Source organism: Eubalaena glacialis, chromosome 12 (genome assembly GCF_028564815.1).
Source record: "Eubalaena glacialis isolate mEubGla1 chromosome 12, mEubGla1.1.hap2.+ XY, whole genome shotgun sequence".
Lineage (NCBI taxonomy): Eukaryota > Metazoa > Chordata > Mammalia > Artiodactyla > Balaenidae > Eubalaena > Eubalaena glacialis.
Genome location: NC_083727.1, coordinates 99,856,592 through 99,872,416, shown reverse-complemented (window position 1 = coordinate 99,872,416; position 15,825 = coordinate 99,856,592). Strand labels below are relative to the sequence as shown.

At 37.3% G+C, this 15,825-nt stretch overlaps 1 protein-coding gene across 1 annotated transcript; it reads right to left on the bottom strand.

The window, feature by feature from the left end:
* Nucleotides 1-3,336: 3,336 nt before the first annotated feature.
* On the bottom strand, nucleotides 3,337-14,108 carry LOC133102275 (forkhead box protein K2-like). Its single transcript, XM_061207229.1, is given in 5 exon segments — nucleotides 3,337-3,996; nucleotides 3,998-4,240; nucleotides 4,324-4,432; nucleotides 9,265-9,383; nucleotides 13,953-14,108. Coding segments are annotated over 5 exon segments (1,287 nt in total).
* Nucleotides 14,109-15,825: the final 1,717 nt, after the last annotated feature.

The following is a 15,825-nucleotide window of genomic DNA, read 5'->3' as shown; positions in this document are numbered from 1 at the left end:
ATAAATTACATGTTTTTATATATGAGGTATATAATTATATATATTTAATATATATACATTTAATGTATAATTCATATAATTCATATAGATATAATTCATATATATTCATATATATTCATATATATTTTATTCATATATATTCATATACAATATATATTCTTTATAGAATATATTATATTCTTATATATTCATATATATAGTGTATATATATTCTTTTTCAGATTTTCCCATATAGGTTATTACAGAAATTTGAGTAGATTTCCCTGTGCTGTACAGTAGGTCCTTGTTGTTTATCTATTTTATATATAGTAGTATGTTTATGTTAGTCCCAAACTCCTAATTTATCTCTCCCCTCCTTTCCCCTCAAGAGGACTTTCTTAGCTACCACTAGCATGATAGCCTTTATTCCATTAGTGACTGGTATTTCTTAAATTTATCTGTTTATACTACATCCTTAGAAACTATGGTTATCGCAAGATAGGCATGGGATCCCACGGGGCCCCAAATCAGATGGAATTTGATCAATTTCCATTTTACACTTGAGGTAAGGAGATTTTCTACCTGAATACCCATTCAAACCTGCTTCAGCCATGCTGTTTTCTGCTAGAAGCTGACCATATCGTGCTCAAATTCCTAGCCTTTCTGCAGTTATGACTATGTGACATATTTCTGGCTAATGGGAATCAGAAGTACTGGAGAGGACTTTAGTTCCTGAGAAAAACCTGGCAAAGTCTTGTGAAGAAAATACTCGACATTTTCTTTGCCACCTTAGTTTTCTTGCCAAAATGTAGTGCCCAGAAGTACAGCACTCTGATCTGCCACCTTCTAATCTTCTTTGTACATTAAAAAATGAGTTTGGTAGGCGTTTCTCATACTCGTGATTCACATAGCTGAACAGATAGACCACACAACTCATAGGAGCCTCTACTCTGAACAGTAACCATGGAGACCAAGCACCTCGGAATAATTTGGGTATTTCCTTTTCCCCTTTTCACAGTTACCCCACTATCAGGACAGAAGTTTCATTGAAAAAGATGAGGAGAAAAATTTACCATATAGACTACGATATTATTGCAAGTCTTTTTTCTCTTGGTATATTCAAGGGACTCTCAGTCTTGAACTGACTCAGATCTGGGATTAGGCAAGGTGCTATGACTCTAATGTTATGATATTAATGTTACGTCTCTGTCATCAGATTTAGAATGTATTTGCTTATGCAAAGCACATAGACCTTAGTTCACTTTGCATCTACCTGAACCTATACATTTATCCTCAATAATGGTTTCAGTAATCTCTATAGATGTTACCATTTTAATGACCGCTCTACCCTGCTGTGTATTATAGTAAGTGTGCCCAATTCTGTTAAATAGCACAACTCGGCCTCTGCCAGTCCAGATTCCTTCAGTATCTTTGAAATTAAGGAGCCCATTTTAATGTCCAGCAAATCTATCAATATTCCTGTCATACAAGAGTTAGCCACTGCAACACTTATCAAAGGTTTAGGACACTTCCAGATCCAGTGTGTCTTTCAGTATTATGGCAAAAGATTATCTTCTGGTTACAAGTGATACCAATTTGGTTATAAATCAGTATTCTTATTTTCAAAATCACAGTAAATTTCACATAACATATTTACATGCCTTTTTTTTTCTCCATAAGCTTTTCGATTCCTTTATCTATGATATAAAAAGGAATTTCTTGTATCTCAAAATTGTTTGGTCTAGTACACTATGAAGTACATATTTCAGTAAAACCATAGAGGAGGTTAAAACTACTTCCATCTATCTCAACTAGCATATTGAATCCAAAACGTCTGGTAAATACATCTAGCTCACTAAATTCAGTCAGATGTAACAATGTTTCTCTCTGTTTAGCACCCTTGGAACCCATTCTCATACATTTTCTCCAAGTCTTCAGTGACATGGATTAGCAACATATTGAATTTTGCTTGCTGCATAAACCTTTACATCCCAGAGCCTATGAACAAGGATAACTTGGGAAGGGGCATGGAGATATTGGACTGCTTTTGTGTGGCACAACATTGATATTCATTCTCCCCTTCCACATTAATCTCAGAACCCACTTTTTATAGGAACAATCACATGCCCTAACTAAAATAGTACCTTTCCCTTTGCATCTGGGTTTGTCACATGATCAAGTCCTGCCAATGAGAGGCATAAAGAAGTTGCATGGCCTTCCTGAGAAGTTCCTTAAAAAATGGGGTTCACTCTTCTTCATCCTCTTCTTCTCTTGTTGACTCGGAATTAGAACTAGGACAATGTAACAGTTCAGTAAAGATGGGGAATAGAAAAGTAATTGGACCCTGGGGTGTTGGTGACCATGGAGGACCCTTTCCAAGTCTGGATTACCTGTTTTTGGACTACTTTTAAGTGAGATAGAAAATAGTTCTATTAGGTTTTAAATACTGTTAATATCTTTTCCTGATAATGCAGCTAGACTTAATCCTGTTTCATGTTTCCAGGTAAATGTTTTGGTAGGGTTGTTAATGGGTCTTCAAGCAAGACTGAAACAACCGTAACTGCCAGGAGACCAGGAGATGATTCTGTAGGCAAAGGAGGCTCAGTCAGACTGGAGAGTACTTATCACTCAAAGCTAGTGCTTTTCAATAGGGGTGCTAAGTATAATTTAGGTGAGAAAATTTTTCTTTGTGCAGGGTTTTCCCTTTTTTTTTTTTGGCTGGAACACTATTTTTATTACAACACATTTATACATCTGCAGGAAGAAGAAAAAAGTTTTTACCCTCCGTTAAACAGAATGGCTTACCCCCCTACCCCGCCCACATCACTTGATTATGATTATGGTTCAACAGATGCATTTTTCAAAGGATCATTTACTCATTAAGCCTCAAAGAAATTCTGTAGCCATTCTTGGTTACTTAATAAATTCAAAATATGTAAATGTATGTTTCTTCTCTCTTTTGTGATGCTTTTACTATTCCATACGTCAAACTTACCCTTTCCCATACTGTCTGAATTAGTGAGGTCCTGCTAAACACCTAGTAAATGGCCACACATAATACAGACACGCAGAACAAGGAAAAACATACACAATGTAGAGGTTTAAAAATTAAACTAAATTAAAAAGCTAAACAATGGAAATACTATGCGCCAATTTCAAAGTGTCCTCTGAGGAGGCCTGGATTCACAGACAGCCTAGGAATAGGCTGGAAGTACAGGTGGACAATTGAAACAGGGCAGCGCTGTGTTCATCTGTTTTGTATACTGGCCAACTGGAGGAGGTATCTTTTGAAGAAACGGTTCCTCAGTAAAACAGTGTGAAAACCATCTCTGTGCAAACTTCAAAAAGCTACGTATGTCAGCAGACGTATAGCTGCCAGCCCTTATCCGCAGTCCTGTAGTAGGGATAGTTTTTCGTGATGTGCGTATAAATTCCATTTAGGGTGAGTTGTTTATCAGGAGCCATCGTAGTTGCTTGTACGATTAATTGTGCATAGGAATAAGGTGGCTTTGAATCATCCTTTGGGCCGTCTCCACCTGAAGCTCCCTTCTCACTTTCTGGCTGTGAGTTGTCGGCCATTAAATTGAGGTCAGATGGTATCACACGGCCCGTTTTGTACCCTGAAGACCCTGCCCCCCGGGGGCTGGATGGACCGGAGTTCGCAGCCCTGATGGTTCCTGTGGGGGAGGGGAGGGGGCTGGTGAGGTGGGCCATGGCGTCTGGAATGCTGATGGTCAGCGGCGAGATGTGAGCCTGCACGGGCTTCACGGGGGATTCGGGCGCTTCCTGTTTCTCCCTCCCCTCGCTGGACAGGGCAGTGAACGTGGTCTTGATGTTTGTGCTCGGGAGCCTGAACGTGCACACGCGCGGCAGCTGCAGTGGCGGCGCCCCGCGCCTTTGGAACACGCCGTCCACGCACACGCCATTCTTGCCGAGGCAGCGCAGGTAGAAGTCGCCGCCCGCGTCGGGCCCGGGCTGCGCCGACGGCTCCGGGGCCGCCCCGCCATGGCCGCCGCCGCCGCCGCCCGGGGGCGTGAAGATCTCGAGGTGGCGCCGCGAGATGAAGCTCGAGTGGCCCATGCTCACGTCCACGGAGCCCTGCGACGAGCTGCGCCCGATGGTCACCGAGCGCTTCTTCATCAGGTACTCGAACTCGCGGCCCTCGAGGCGCGCCATGGCCCAGCCGCCCGGCGGGGACCCGGCGCCGCCGCCCGCGGGGGGCCCGTCCGTGCCCGGGCCGCCTTCCGCCGCCGCCACGGAGCTGAGGCTCCCATATTTTTTAGAGCATTTAAAATCACTCATACCCAGGTGATAAATGCCAGTAGCATCCCCAAGTCAAAGTACCTCCACGTGTTTACGGAAACCCTCTGGGAATGGTGGCACCTCCAGTTGAGAACTACTGCTGTAAACCATGTATATCTTTCCATCAGTCCTGGTTCCAGTTCTTGGTGCCCTATTCATTTTTAACATTTACATAAGAGATTTGGCAAAATTACAATTCAGCTGGTGTAAGTTTTCAAGCCACAGGATTGTATGTTAACTTTTATTTATTCCACTTTCAACCCTGTGGCTACAAGTGACAAGAAATTCATTTAGCACAGCATAGAAAAACCTTGATTTTCTGACTCTGCCTGAAAAAAAAATTAGAACTTTGAATTTGTCATTTTATTTTTGGAGCATCCCAGCGCAATTAGAGGCCATCCAGCCATCTCGTAGCCCTAATGCTCATCATATTGTTTTACAGAAATGGATATTGGGTCCTTCAAAGTCTTGCCATCAAATGGGCACTTAACGCCAGGTGACCACAGGTGAGAGTAAATAAGTTATCTGTTGGGCCAGAGAATGTTTACAGTTTATAAGTTATAATCTTACCACCTCAGAACCAATCGAACAAGATAAATAATGCCAGATTTATTCTTTTAAGTATCAGTTGTCTGAAACTAGTGCCAGCTTCTGAATCGGTGTTCTTAGTTGCAGCAAACAGAATTCACTCGAGATTGTCTCTGATAAAAAGTAATGACTGAGGGCACGGGGGGGTGGGGTGGGGGGAGGGGAAGCTGGGATGAAGTGAGAGAGTAACATTGACATATATTCACTACCAAATGTAAAATGGATGGCTAGTGGGAAGCAACTGCATAGCACAAGGAGATCAACTCGATGCTTTGTGACCACCTAGAGGGGTGGGATAGAGAGGGTGGGAGGGAGGCTCAAGAGGGAGGGGATATGGGGATATATGTATGCATATGGCTGATTCACTTTGTTGTACAACAGAAACTAACACAACATTGTAAAGCATTTATACTCCAATAAAGAGGTGAAAAAAAAAAAAATAATGACTGAGAATCAGTCTTAGAGAATATGAAGAGAGGAACAATTCCTCAATTATACCACAGAGGTTGCTTCAGCAAGGAAACCCCATGGAGGCAGCTTAGCCCAGTACAGATACATTAGCAAGTCCAATGATGCTGGGGACGGGACTCAAAAGCTTCACCATCACCATTCCTAAAAATAGATTCCATTGGGTGCCCACTTCACTTGATTCCTTTTGAGCCGGCCTCACGTGGGTGTGTTTGATAAAATAATTTTTGCATTATGACCACATGTTTTTTCAGAATCCTTTTTTCAAGCCTATGCTTGGGGTAGATCACTGCTATGCAACATCTTCATGATCTTTGCTAGCTAGTTAGTGATAGTGCTTATTTTCATGTTTTAACTGCTTTATTATCTTTTTAAAAATATGTAATACTTTGATTACTGTGTAAGTTGAGAAATTTTCATATATCAGTGTCTCATTTGTATATTTTCCATGTGGATTTTTGTGCCTTTTTTCCCCGCCAAAATTGCAATTGTAGTGTTTCCTGAATTTTTAATTAAAATTTGCATATTTATTGAGTCTATAAACCATTCTTGTCATATCTGCTATAATTATATTGCCAGCTCTTCGTGTTTCCTAATTTATTTTCCATTTTTATTTTTCTTTATGATATTTTCCATTGATTTTATCCTGAGCACAGGATGTTATTCTATTAAATGATCAATTCTTTTTCAAGGTCCCCATTATTGTCATGGATGATTCCTTTAATGTGCTCTTGAATTTTATTTCTTAATAATTTAGAATTCTTGTGTTACGGTCTAAAATGAACTTGGTCTCTGGGGTGGCTTGGTATGCTGTTTTTACCCTGCTTGGATATCAGAAATCTGCTGGTAACTTGACTTGGGTGACTTCTATCTTCTTTTTAATGCTCTGGAGCAGTTATTTATTTATTTATTTATTTATTTTTTAAATGAAAGCTTCTTTATTTATTTATTTTTGGCTGTGTTGGGTCTTCCTCTCTGCGCGAGGGCTTTCTCCAGTTGCGGCGAGCGGGGGCCACTCTTCATCGCGGTGCACGGGCCTCTCACTGTTGTGGCCTCTCTTGTTGCGGAGCACAAGCTCCAGACGCACAGGCTCAGTAGTTGTGGCTCACGGGCCTAGTTGCTCCGCGGCATGTGGGATCATCCCAGACCAGGGCTCGAACCCCTGTCCCCTGCATTAGCAGGCGGATTCCTAACCACTGCGCCCAGGGAAGCCCGAGCAGTTATTTATTTAATAAACATTTTCTATAACATTCTAAGTGCATTTGGTTCAGATATTCTTTGTGAAGGTAATTTTTTGTGCATTTTCATGTCTTAACCATTACTATTGGAGTCAAATTTGGTACCATAATTTTAATAGAAAATCAAATAGAAATTTAAATATTTTTTTAGTGGAGAGCAGTAATTCTCAAACTTTAATGTGTATAAGTATCACTTGATAGATATGCAGATTCCTGGCTCCTTCTCCTAACATTCTGATCCATTCATTAGCTCTAATTCTGAGTGACCTAAACTTTTGCATCTTTAATATTACAGGTAATTCTTAAATTAGAAGAGTTGAAAACTATGTCTTGAGAAATATGGGGATAAATTTCACATATTCTCTTATAAATGCTATCTCCTTATATAGGTTATTGTATCTTTTATCTCATTCCTAATTTTTTTTTTCTTGTGTTTATCTTTTCTCTTATTTAGAGTTACCAGGAATTATTGCTAACTTTTCATAAGTACAATTTACTGTATTCATTTTTATTTGTATTACATTCTATAATTTACTGATTTCCTTTGTGGTTCTTCTTATATTATCCTTTATATAAATTTGTTTTGTTTTTCTCAGTTATTGAGTTGGGTATTCAGTATACTTGTTTTATTTCTGCTTAAAAATGAAAATATTGAAGGTCATGTTTTTGAGTATGCTGTTATCATCTCCCATGAGATCTAACGTGGTATTCTAATTTTATTTATTTTGTAAAATTCTGGGATCATAGTTTTGAATTTTATTTATTAATACAGTAGCATTTAATAGTTTTTCCCTAAGCTTCAATTGCTTATTAGCCCTTTGTTAATGGTCCTGATTTATTGCATTATGGAAAAATATTCTAGTTCATATGATTTATTTTTTCAGGAAATTACTGATGTTGCCCCATGGCTTAATATGCCATTCATTCTTTTTTTTTTTTTTTTTTTTTATTTATTTATTTTTGGCTGTGTTGGGTCTTCGTTTCTGTGCGAGGGCTTTCTCTAGTTGCGGCAAGCAGGGGCCACTCTTCACTGCGGTGCGCAGGCCTCTCACTATCGCGGCCTCTCTTGTTGCGGAGCACAGGCTCCAGATGCGCAGGCTCAGTAATTGTGGCTCACGGGCCTAATTGCTCCGCAGCATGCGGGATCTTCCCAGACCAGGGCTCGAACCCGTGTCCCCTGCATTGGCAGGCAGATTCTCAACCACTGTGCCACCATGGAAGCCCGCCATTCATTCTTTTTAGTGGCTACTTGAAAAGAAAAGTTTTAGTTTTTTTAAATAAATTTCCAAGTTTACTATATTATTTACATTCTTTATATCTTTGTTTGTCATATGCATATTATGCAAAGTTTTTTAAGGTATAGTTAAATCTCTCACAAAACTGTTTCAATTAACATCTTATTTGCTTCCTATGAGTTTTTACTGTATATAATTTGAATAATTTTTATTTGGTTGTAAACTTTCTTACTATTTATACAATAGTATAAATATTATACTATAAATTCTACCTTTTCATGGCATACAAGCATTCTTAAAATCTATTAAATTATTGAACTTGGTTTCTCTTGAATTCTACTTTGTCTAAAATAGTTTTCCTACTTCTACTTACTTTATGTTGATATGTGTTTGATAAATCTCTGCCCACCATTTTATTTCTAACATTTATTGGTTATTTTTTTGTAGTTGTGTCTCTTATAAGCAAGAAAGGTTAGAAATGAAATTGCTTGTTAAAACTACCTCTTACTTTGGTTTTATAACTTAAAAAATATCTTACCTATATTATTTTGGTAATTAAATTATTTTTACTTCATTATGTAGAACAAAAAATTTAGTGGACTAATTTCCTATTCTCTTCTCTCAGTTTTTTTTGTTTTGTTTTTTGCTTTTTGGTGTGAAAATGTAATCTCATTTTATTTTTTAATTTTTTAAAAAAATTTTATTGAAATATAGTTGATTTACTATGTTGTGTGAGTTTCAGGTATACAGCAAAGTGATTCAGTTATACATATACACATATATGTATGTATATTTCTTTTTTAGATTATTTTCCATTATAGATTTTGTTTTGTTTTTTCTTGTTTGTTTGTTTTCCATTATAGTTTATTACAAGATATTGAGTATAGTTCCCTGTGCTATACAGTAGGTCCTTTCTCATTTTTCTATAGTATATAATATGACCTGCTTTTTACAAAAATCATAAATTACCACTTTTAAATCATCATTTTTACATTGCATATCTTACTGTGGGCAATATTGTTTTATCTTTTTAAGCACTGCTCTGTCTTAAAGAGCAGCTTCTTACTCTAGGCAACTGCTTCTTTCTACACTCCAAACACGTCTTTCCAATGGGGATGCCATTTGTAGTGTTTTGTCTGGATAGTCAGAGTTGATTTGCATAGCAGTTGGCCCCTGATTAAAGATAGGCTAACCTGAGTCCTTCCTCAGAAAGTTTTGGAGCAGAATTGTGTCAAAAGATAAAGTAAATGATCTTTTACATTTCATATATAAAATGTATTCTTGTGGTAAACAAGTGGGTTATCAATCATGGGAAGAGCGAAAACCTATGTTTCCAGACCTTCGGAGAAGATGCCAGTCTCAGGGAAGAAATATGACAAGCAGAGAGAAGCAGAGACAGAGATGAAAAGGTGGTCCTGTTGGTGTTTGGACCCCCAGCTCCTGATGTCCCTGACCTCCAGCTGTTTTTCTGACCTTCCTGAGGTTGTGTTGGCCATCCAGTCAATTCTCTAGACTGAACAGGAAAAGAGTGCTTCTGATCAGGGTCAGCAGAGGTTGAACAGTCCTCTAAATCCTTAAAAAAAAAAAAGAAAAAAACCTCACAAATAACCTGTTGGTTAAAACCTTATATGCCCAAACCCAATAACAGACAGGAAGCAAAGCAAAATGATATATTCTACTTTCTGTTAAACAAGCACACTTTTCTAACAACATAGGGCACTTTGGTCAAAAGTGGGCTTTTCAGTCTTTTCCATTGGCTTCATAGAGGAAATTTATTCTAGGTTTTTGAGAAATATTATGAGAGTATTATTGTTGCTTTTTTCCTTTTTTTTTTTTTTTTTTAACCTTTTCTATGTAGTTAGCATATATTAAAGGTAATCTGAGAGAGGACATTTTAAATCAAATACTATCACATGCATCACATCTTGTTTGTTTGTTCATTCATATAGTTGCTTCAGCCTGCAATCCCCTTATCCCATTCTCCATGTATATTTAGGCAAAGCATATACAGTTTACTTGCTTCTCCATTTATTGCACTGTGTAAAGAATCACCCAAGTGAAATATTATTTACTTCTTAAAAAGCTGATGGATTGAAGACGTTTAATTAGGATTCATATGAAAACATACTAAGAAAACTGACTAGGTGAACAGAATTTGTTCATCCCTTAATTGCATTGAAAACATTTCTGAAAATAAGGAAGAGCAGCTCTGACCTTAAGGAAATCCTACTAGAAGTGCCAGGGTAGTTTTATTTGAAATGCAACCTTTTCCAAAATTGATTCATTGTAGTTCATCACCATTTGATGTAAATGATGCAGTTTCACTAAGCACAAAGCACTGTGTCATTTACATTCAGAAAAATGTGCCATATTGTAAAAAACTTGAAGCCCTGATTGACATAGATCTGAGGTCTATTATTAACTGCTTGTATAATAGCTATAGCTTATTAACAAAAAATAAAGATTAAAGAAACGTAACATCTGATTTATTGCAGTGTGGTAAATGGAGGGTACAATCTCTAAGAGGAAGACATCACAGATAAGTTATTTGGGCAACTTTGATAATTAATTTCCAAAATCATGTAGCTCTTGAACACTGCTAAAACTATAATACCTTAGTAAAACATTACATAAAATTCATATCTGCATAATTTTTACTTATTTTCTGTGATTTTGAAAAGTGAAGACACAAGTTATAGGAAAGTTAATTTATAAGGCCACAACGATTATTTAGGACCCAATTGGGAAAATTGTTTATTTTACTATTTTGGCTTTCTAAGCCAAGTGTCCTTAACCTGTGTTAAATCATTTAAGAGGTCCTTGAATTTGACAGGGAAGAAATGCATCTTTATTTTCACTAATATCTAATTGAAATTTAGGTTTCTTCCTTTATTATTTAGGCAGCATATTTCAATAAGATTAGCAGTATCTATGATTTTGTTACCGACAGAAATTATAAGTATTTTTATAACACAAAACTCAAAATACTGTTACACTTAAAACTACTTCAAAGTTATAGTAAACTACTTGCTATATTTTGTAATTTAATGCATTTATAAAGCAGCACATATATTACTATACCACAAATTCATTTTCTAATAATATTTTAATGCCTGAATCTCAAAGTAAAAAGTTTTATTTGTTTATAATTCTATGTATTTTTATGCATTTAAAGACATTAAAAGAAATGGTCCATGAATAATAACAGAATGTTAAGAATCTTTTTTGAAAACTCATGAAAGTGAAAAAGTAAGGAAAAGAAAGAATAGTAGAAGATAATTTTTTCCAGGACCATTTCATTATTCTTTCAATATTTCATAAAAAGGGAACAAAATTAACATTTTGAAAGAAAAAATATATTATGGGGGCAATTATATTTCCTGGTTTGCCTGGGATAGTCCTAGTTTTCCTAGGGTAATTATTAAAGCATTCCTTTTCACACTCCAAAGTATCTTGGATTGATGATAAATGATACTAGCATGCTACATATTATGTACTCAAACTCACTAGAGAGAAGGTTTGGCATTGATTTAATTTAGAGGATTAATAAATGGAATGTTTTCCCTTAATTTTTTTTCCAAGATCTTCCATTCCTTACATGCAAAAAAGCAACCGAATAATAAGATTTATTACCTTTGACACTCAAAATACTGGCAAACAAAGGCAGAATCTCAGTAAATGTCTGTTTAATTAAGAGCTGTCTTAGGTAGAAAAGGAATATTCACTGATTTATTCTGTCTTGCCTCCATCTCTAGTTTAAAGTACCACACACAACAACCATAATCTAAAATCTAGAATAATCATAAAAAGGCCATGCAGATAGGGTATGGCCTATTATTCACAGTGGGGTCTTATTCAGACATCTGAGAAGCAAGCAGGCACTACTGACTTCTTAGCATAGATTTCACTTAAGAAAAAATGAGAAATGAGTCCTAAAATACATATGAAAAAATGAATACTGTATATGAAGGAAAAAAATTAGTGTAAAGGTACAGAATAGGATAGCAAGAGTTCATGATATAAATAACAACTTTATCATGCTAATGGATTATTAGACAATTTCCATGGAAAGCAGAATAAATAATTTATGCAACAATGGTAACATTTCATTGCCAAGAAAAAGAAACATACAATGGCAGAGATTGGCAAGAGTTGACACAAATAAGTGGGACACCCCAGTGTGCTTTTTTCCCTAACCATTAGATTGCCCTGCCGTAATGCTTGCAGGAAGAGAATTTACATGTACAATCTACTGGCTGGCTTGCCTTCAGGAAGTACATATACACCTTTGACAAGTAAATTGTAGATGCCTCTTTCCACACTTTGTTGCCTTACTATAATTTTTTGTTCTCTCATTTTGACTTTAATCAAGACTGGATTATTCTTGTTTTGTTTCTTCTTATTTAGATATCTGCCAGCAAAGATGTTTGCTCTGTGGCCTTGTTCCCTGCATCTATTTCCTTGGAAATACCTAAAACTTCCAAGTGAAAATCTATATACCATGATTGCTTTAAAATTGAGATGTCTATTCCAAAGTGAAATTTCCTTTGTGGGGAACTGTAAACAATTCTACAAAAGAAATTAGCATTATGTTATGAAATGGACTTAAAAAGCAGAGTTGTCTTTTTAAAATAAATTGTCTTAGAAAGCAAAAGTGTACTTTAAAAAAATCAAAAGCAGCCACAACAGAGTGTAAATAAAATATTCTATAAAATGTAATCTGGGATATTTTGATGACCTATTGAGGAAGACAGTAGAAACATGCCTTTGAGTGACACTAGTGGTAAGCAGTTGAATTTTTCTTTTGTTTTGTATTCCGTATTCAAATAATTAAATCCTTGAGAAACAAGGAAAACCAAAGGAATTAGAGTGCATCACCAACAGAATAAACTTAAAATACACACCCACGCAATGAAATTTCCCTCAAAATATTTGTACAGTTCACTGTTGCATCCCCGGAATTGAACATCCATCCCCAAAGCATTAGCACATAAAGTTTTCCTTAAGTTATATTTTCTAGGGCACCCAGATGAAGACATTATGTTTCTACAGTTGTGATGAGACCATCACTAGTATTTTTGATTTCTGTCTTTATGAATCATTCAATATTTCATTTGCCCTCAGCCAGGATTGCAGACAATTGAGACAGTTTTCATGATGAGGAAAATCAAACAACTATTTCTGAGGAGTAGAATTAACTGATGGTCTTACTTGTCTGATGTTTGGTCTTTCTGAAGTTTCTGGAGTCTTCCAACAAGTTTTACTACCAGATTAGGAGGAACCCTAGGGAAGACTTTGGGTTCTAAATGTATTACGACCTTACCTCCAGCAAATCTGTTTTCCCTTGATAATCAAGATCAATAACCCTCTATTTTGTGACTTTGTCCTACAACAACAGGAAGAGCTTGAACCGGACAAATGGAAGCAATAGCCTCCAATTCACTGAGACCATTGTAGAGTCCCCTGATGGAAGAACTTATCCTTGTGTTCTAAAACCTCCTGGGTGAACCCTAAGACAGAGAGCTGGACACAAAGACATAAACGGAAACATTAACTTGTGAGGGATTCACTAGGTATGAGAGTGAGAGGTGTGAAACGTACTTCTATTCTTTGTTTCCTGTATTCCAGGTCTGGTTCAGAGAATATACACATTTCACATAGGACGGCACCGAAATTTTATAAGATGTTATATTCTATCTTCTTTCCATTCAGACTATTTCAACCCTCTGTAAGGTCAAGTGATTTGGGGTGATAAGGTACATGGTAAGGCAGTAAATTCTGTGAGTGTTAGGCTATTGCCTTAATTTGTCTGCGTGAAATTAGTTCTTTGATAAGAAACGATGTTGTGAATAAGGCATTCAGGAAACCCAGAGATGGGGTTAATGGAAGAAGCATGTCAGAAGTGGAAGGAAAACCTAAATTCAGAATAAATATTTGGTACAGTTGGGGAAAATTATTCTTCCTTTCATGATGTAAAAGGTCTAATGTTTCAATTCACAATCAGATAGCTGGCTAGATCCCTAGGGAATAATAACTTTACTTTTGGTCTTTTTCACTGATGCTGGTAAATTGGATACTGAGTAGAGGCTGGAACCAGTGGGCCATGGAGTGGGGAAATATTTGTGGCTACATAGTCTCTGACCTTGCCCTCAAGGTCATGGCATCCTTTGGCCAAGCAGTAAGAAGGCTTGGGCAAGAGGTGACTGAAAACCACCGGTGTATTGAGAGTCCCCACTGCACTGGGAGGCTTTTGGTGAACGTGCACATGGGGCATAATATTATCACACTCTGAATCCATTCCGGAAGTTCCATTCCCATGCTTCGTTCTAAAACATCCTAGAAACCTACTCCTACGTACCAGTTTTTCCAAGTTCTTCTCTGTCCAAACAGTTGTCCACCACTTACTAGTATACATCCTGATCTTTGTCTTTTCCAGCCTTCTTCTCTTTTGCCAGAAGAATTAGATGCCATATAACTCAGGTTGGGAGTAGGGCTGAAATGCCACAACTCTTGTATTCCTATTTCCAGCATACTATGAAAGGTCTTCAGCAAGTCTTTTGGTTCTTGTTGACGGCGTGTTCCTCTATCTGCAGTTGTGGCTTGAGGGGGGGGGGGACATATGGCAGGGCTAAACACAGTGGGCGCATGAACTGCTCATGAAAGGAACACACTTGTGCTTTCAGATCCTGTGCACAGTAGTATTTTTTTTTTTTAATTATTTATTTATTTACTTTTGGCTGCATTGGGTCTTCGTTGGGTTGCGCGGGCTTCTCATTGCAGTGGCTTCTCTTGTCGCGGAGCACGGGCTCTAGGCTCGAGGGCTTTAGTAGTTGTGGCTCTTGGGCTCTAGAGCACAGGCTCAGTTGTAGCACACGGGCTTAGTTGCTCCCCGGCATGTGGGATCTTCCCGGACCAGGGCTCGAACCCATGTCCCCTACATTGGCAGGCAGATTCTTAACCACTGCACCACCCGGGAAGCCCCAGTAGTATTTTCTGATTTAGTTTGAGGAACATGCCTGCTTTTTCTGGTTTATAACATCTGATAACACCCAGTTCATGATAGGCAACTCAAATTACTGGGTTACCTAGTTCTATAATCAGGTATTCAATCTCTACTAGGGTTTAGCAGCAAACCGATAATTATTTCTCTAAGGGAAAATAATTACTTGTTAATGACTTGTTACCTGGATTTATGCCAAAACATAGGATTCTCTGTGCCATGGCTCACCACAAACACCACATAACATCCAAGTATGACACAGGTACTTTGAGTAACACTGAATTCCCTAGTCATAAAGTCCCAGTGAAAAAGCTGCAGACACACAGCCCAAATCAGTTAAAATATCTACTCTTTCCTATTTTTCTCTCAATACTGGTAGCATTTTGAGCTACTCAATAAATGAATCAGAGCAACACACCCCAAACAATTACATTCTTCCTGCAAAATACAAAAGGATGTATCATATGTTTTGTCTCATTCTTTGTGGTAAAGAGTATGAGGTACAGCAAATTATCATTCATTTTGGAAGGAATATCCTGTAATTTCCAGGCTTCTAAATTCCCCCAGAACTCTACTGAGGAATCATGCCCCCAGATTTTAATAAGAATCATTTCTCACCCTCTGGCAATAGGAGCATACAGACCTGGCATCTGGCAGACCTGCTGTTTTCTATTCATCGGGTTCTATCAGCCTTATGCAATCAAGGTTTCAGAGCAGCATACAGATTTGGGAGGAAGATAAAAGGTCTTGAGGAGTACAGAGCCAACAAAGCAAAGCAAGTTAATGAAGATATAATATTACTCCTATTAAATTAACGCAAACAGATCCTGGCTTTTGCTGACTTGTGAGATGGAGAAGAAATACATATGTATAAATAAATATAAAATATTTAAATATATAAATGGTAAAATGATAATGGATATGATGTGAAATAACATCAGCAATTGGAATCACTAGCTAATTGAGTTTATGATAATCCACTCATTCTCTAAGATAGGTAGATCTGCTCAAGACG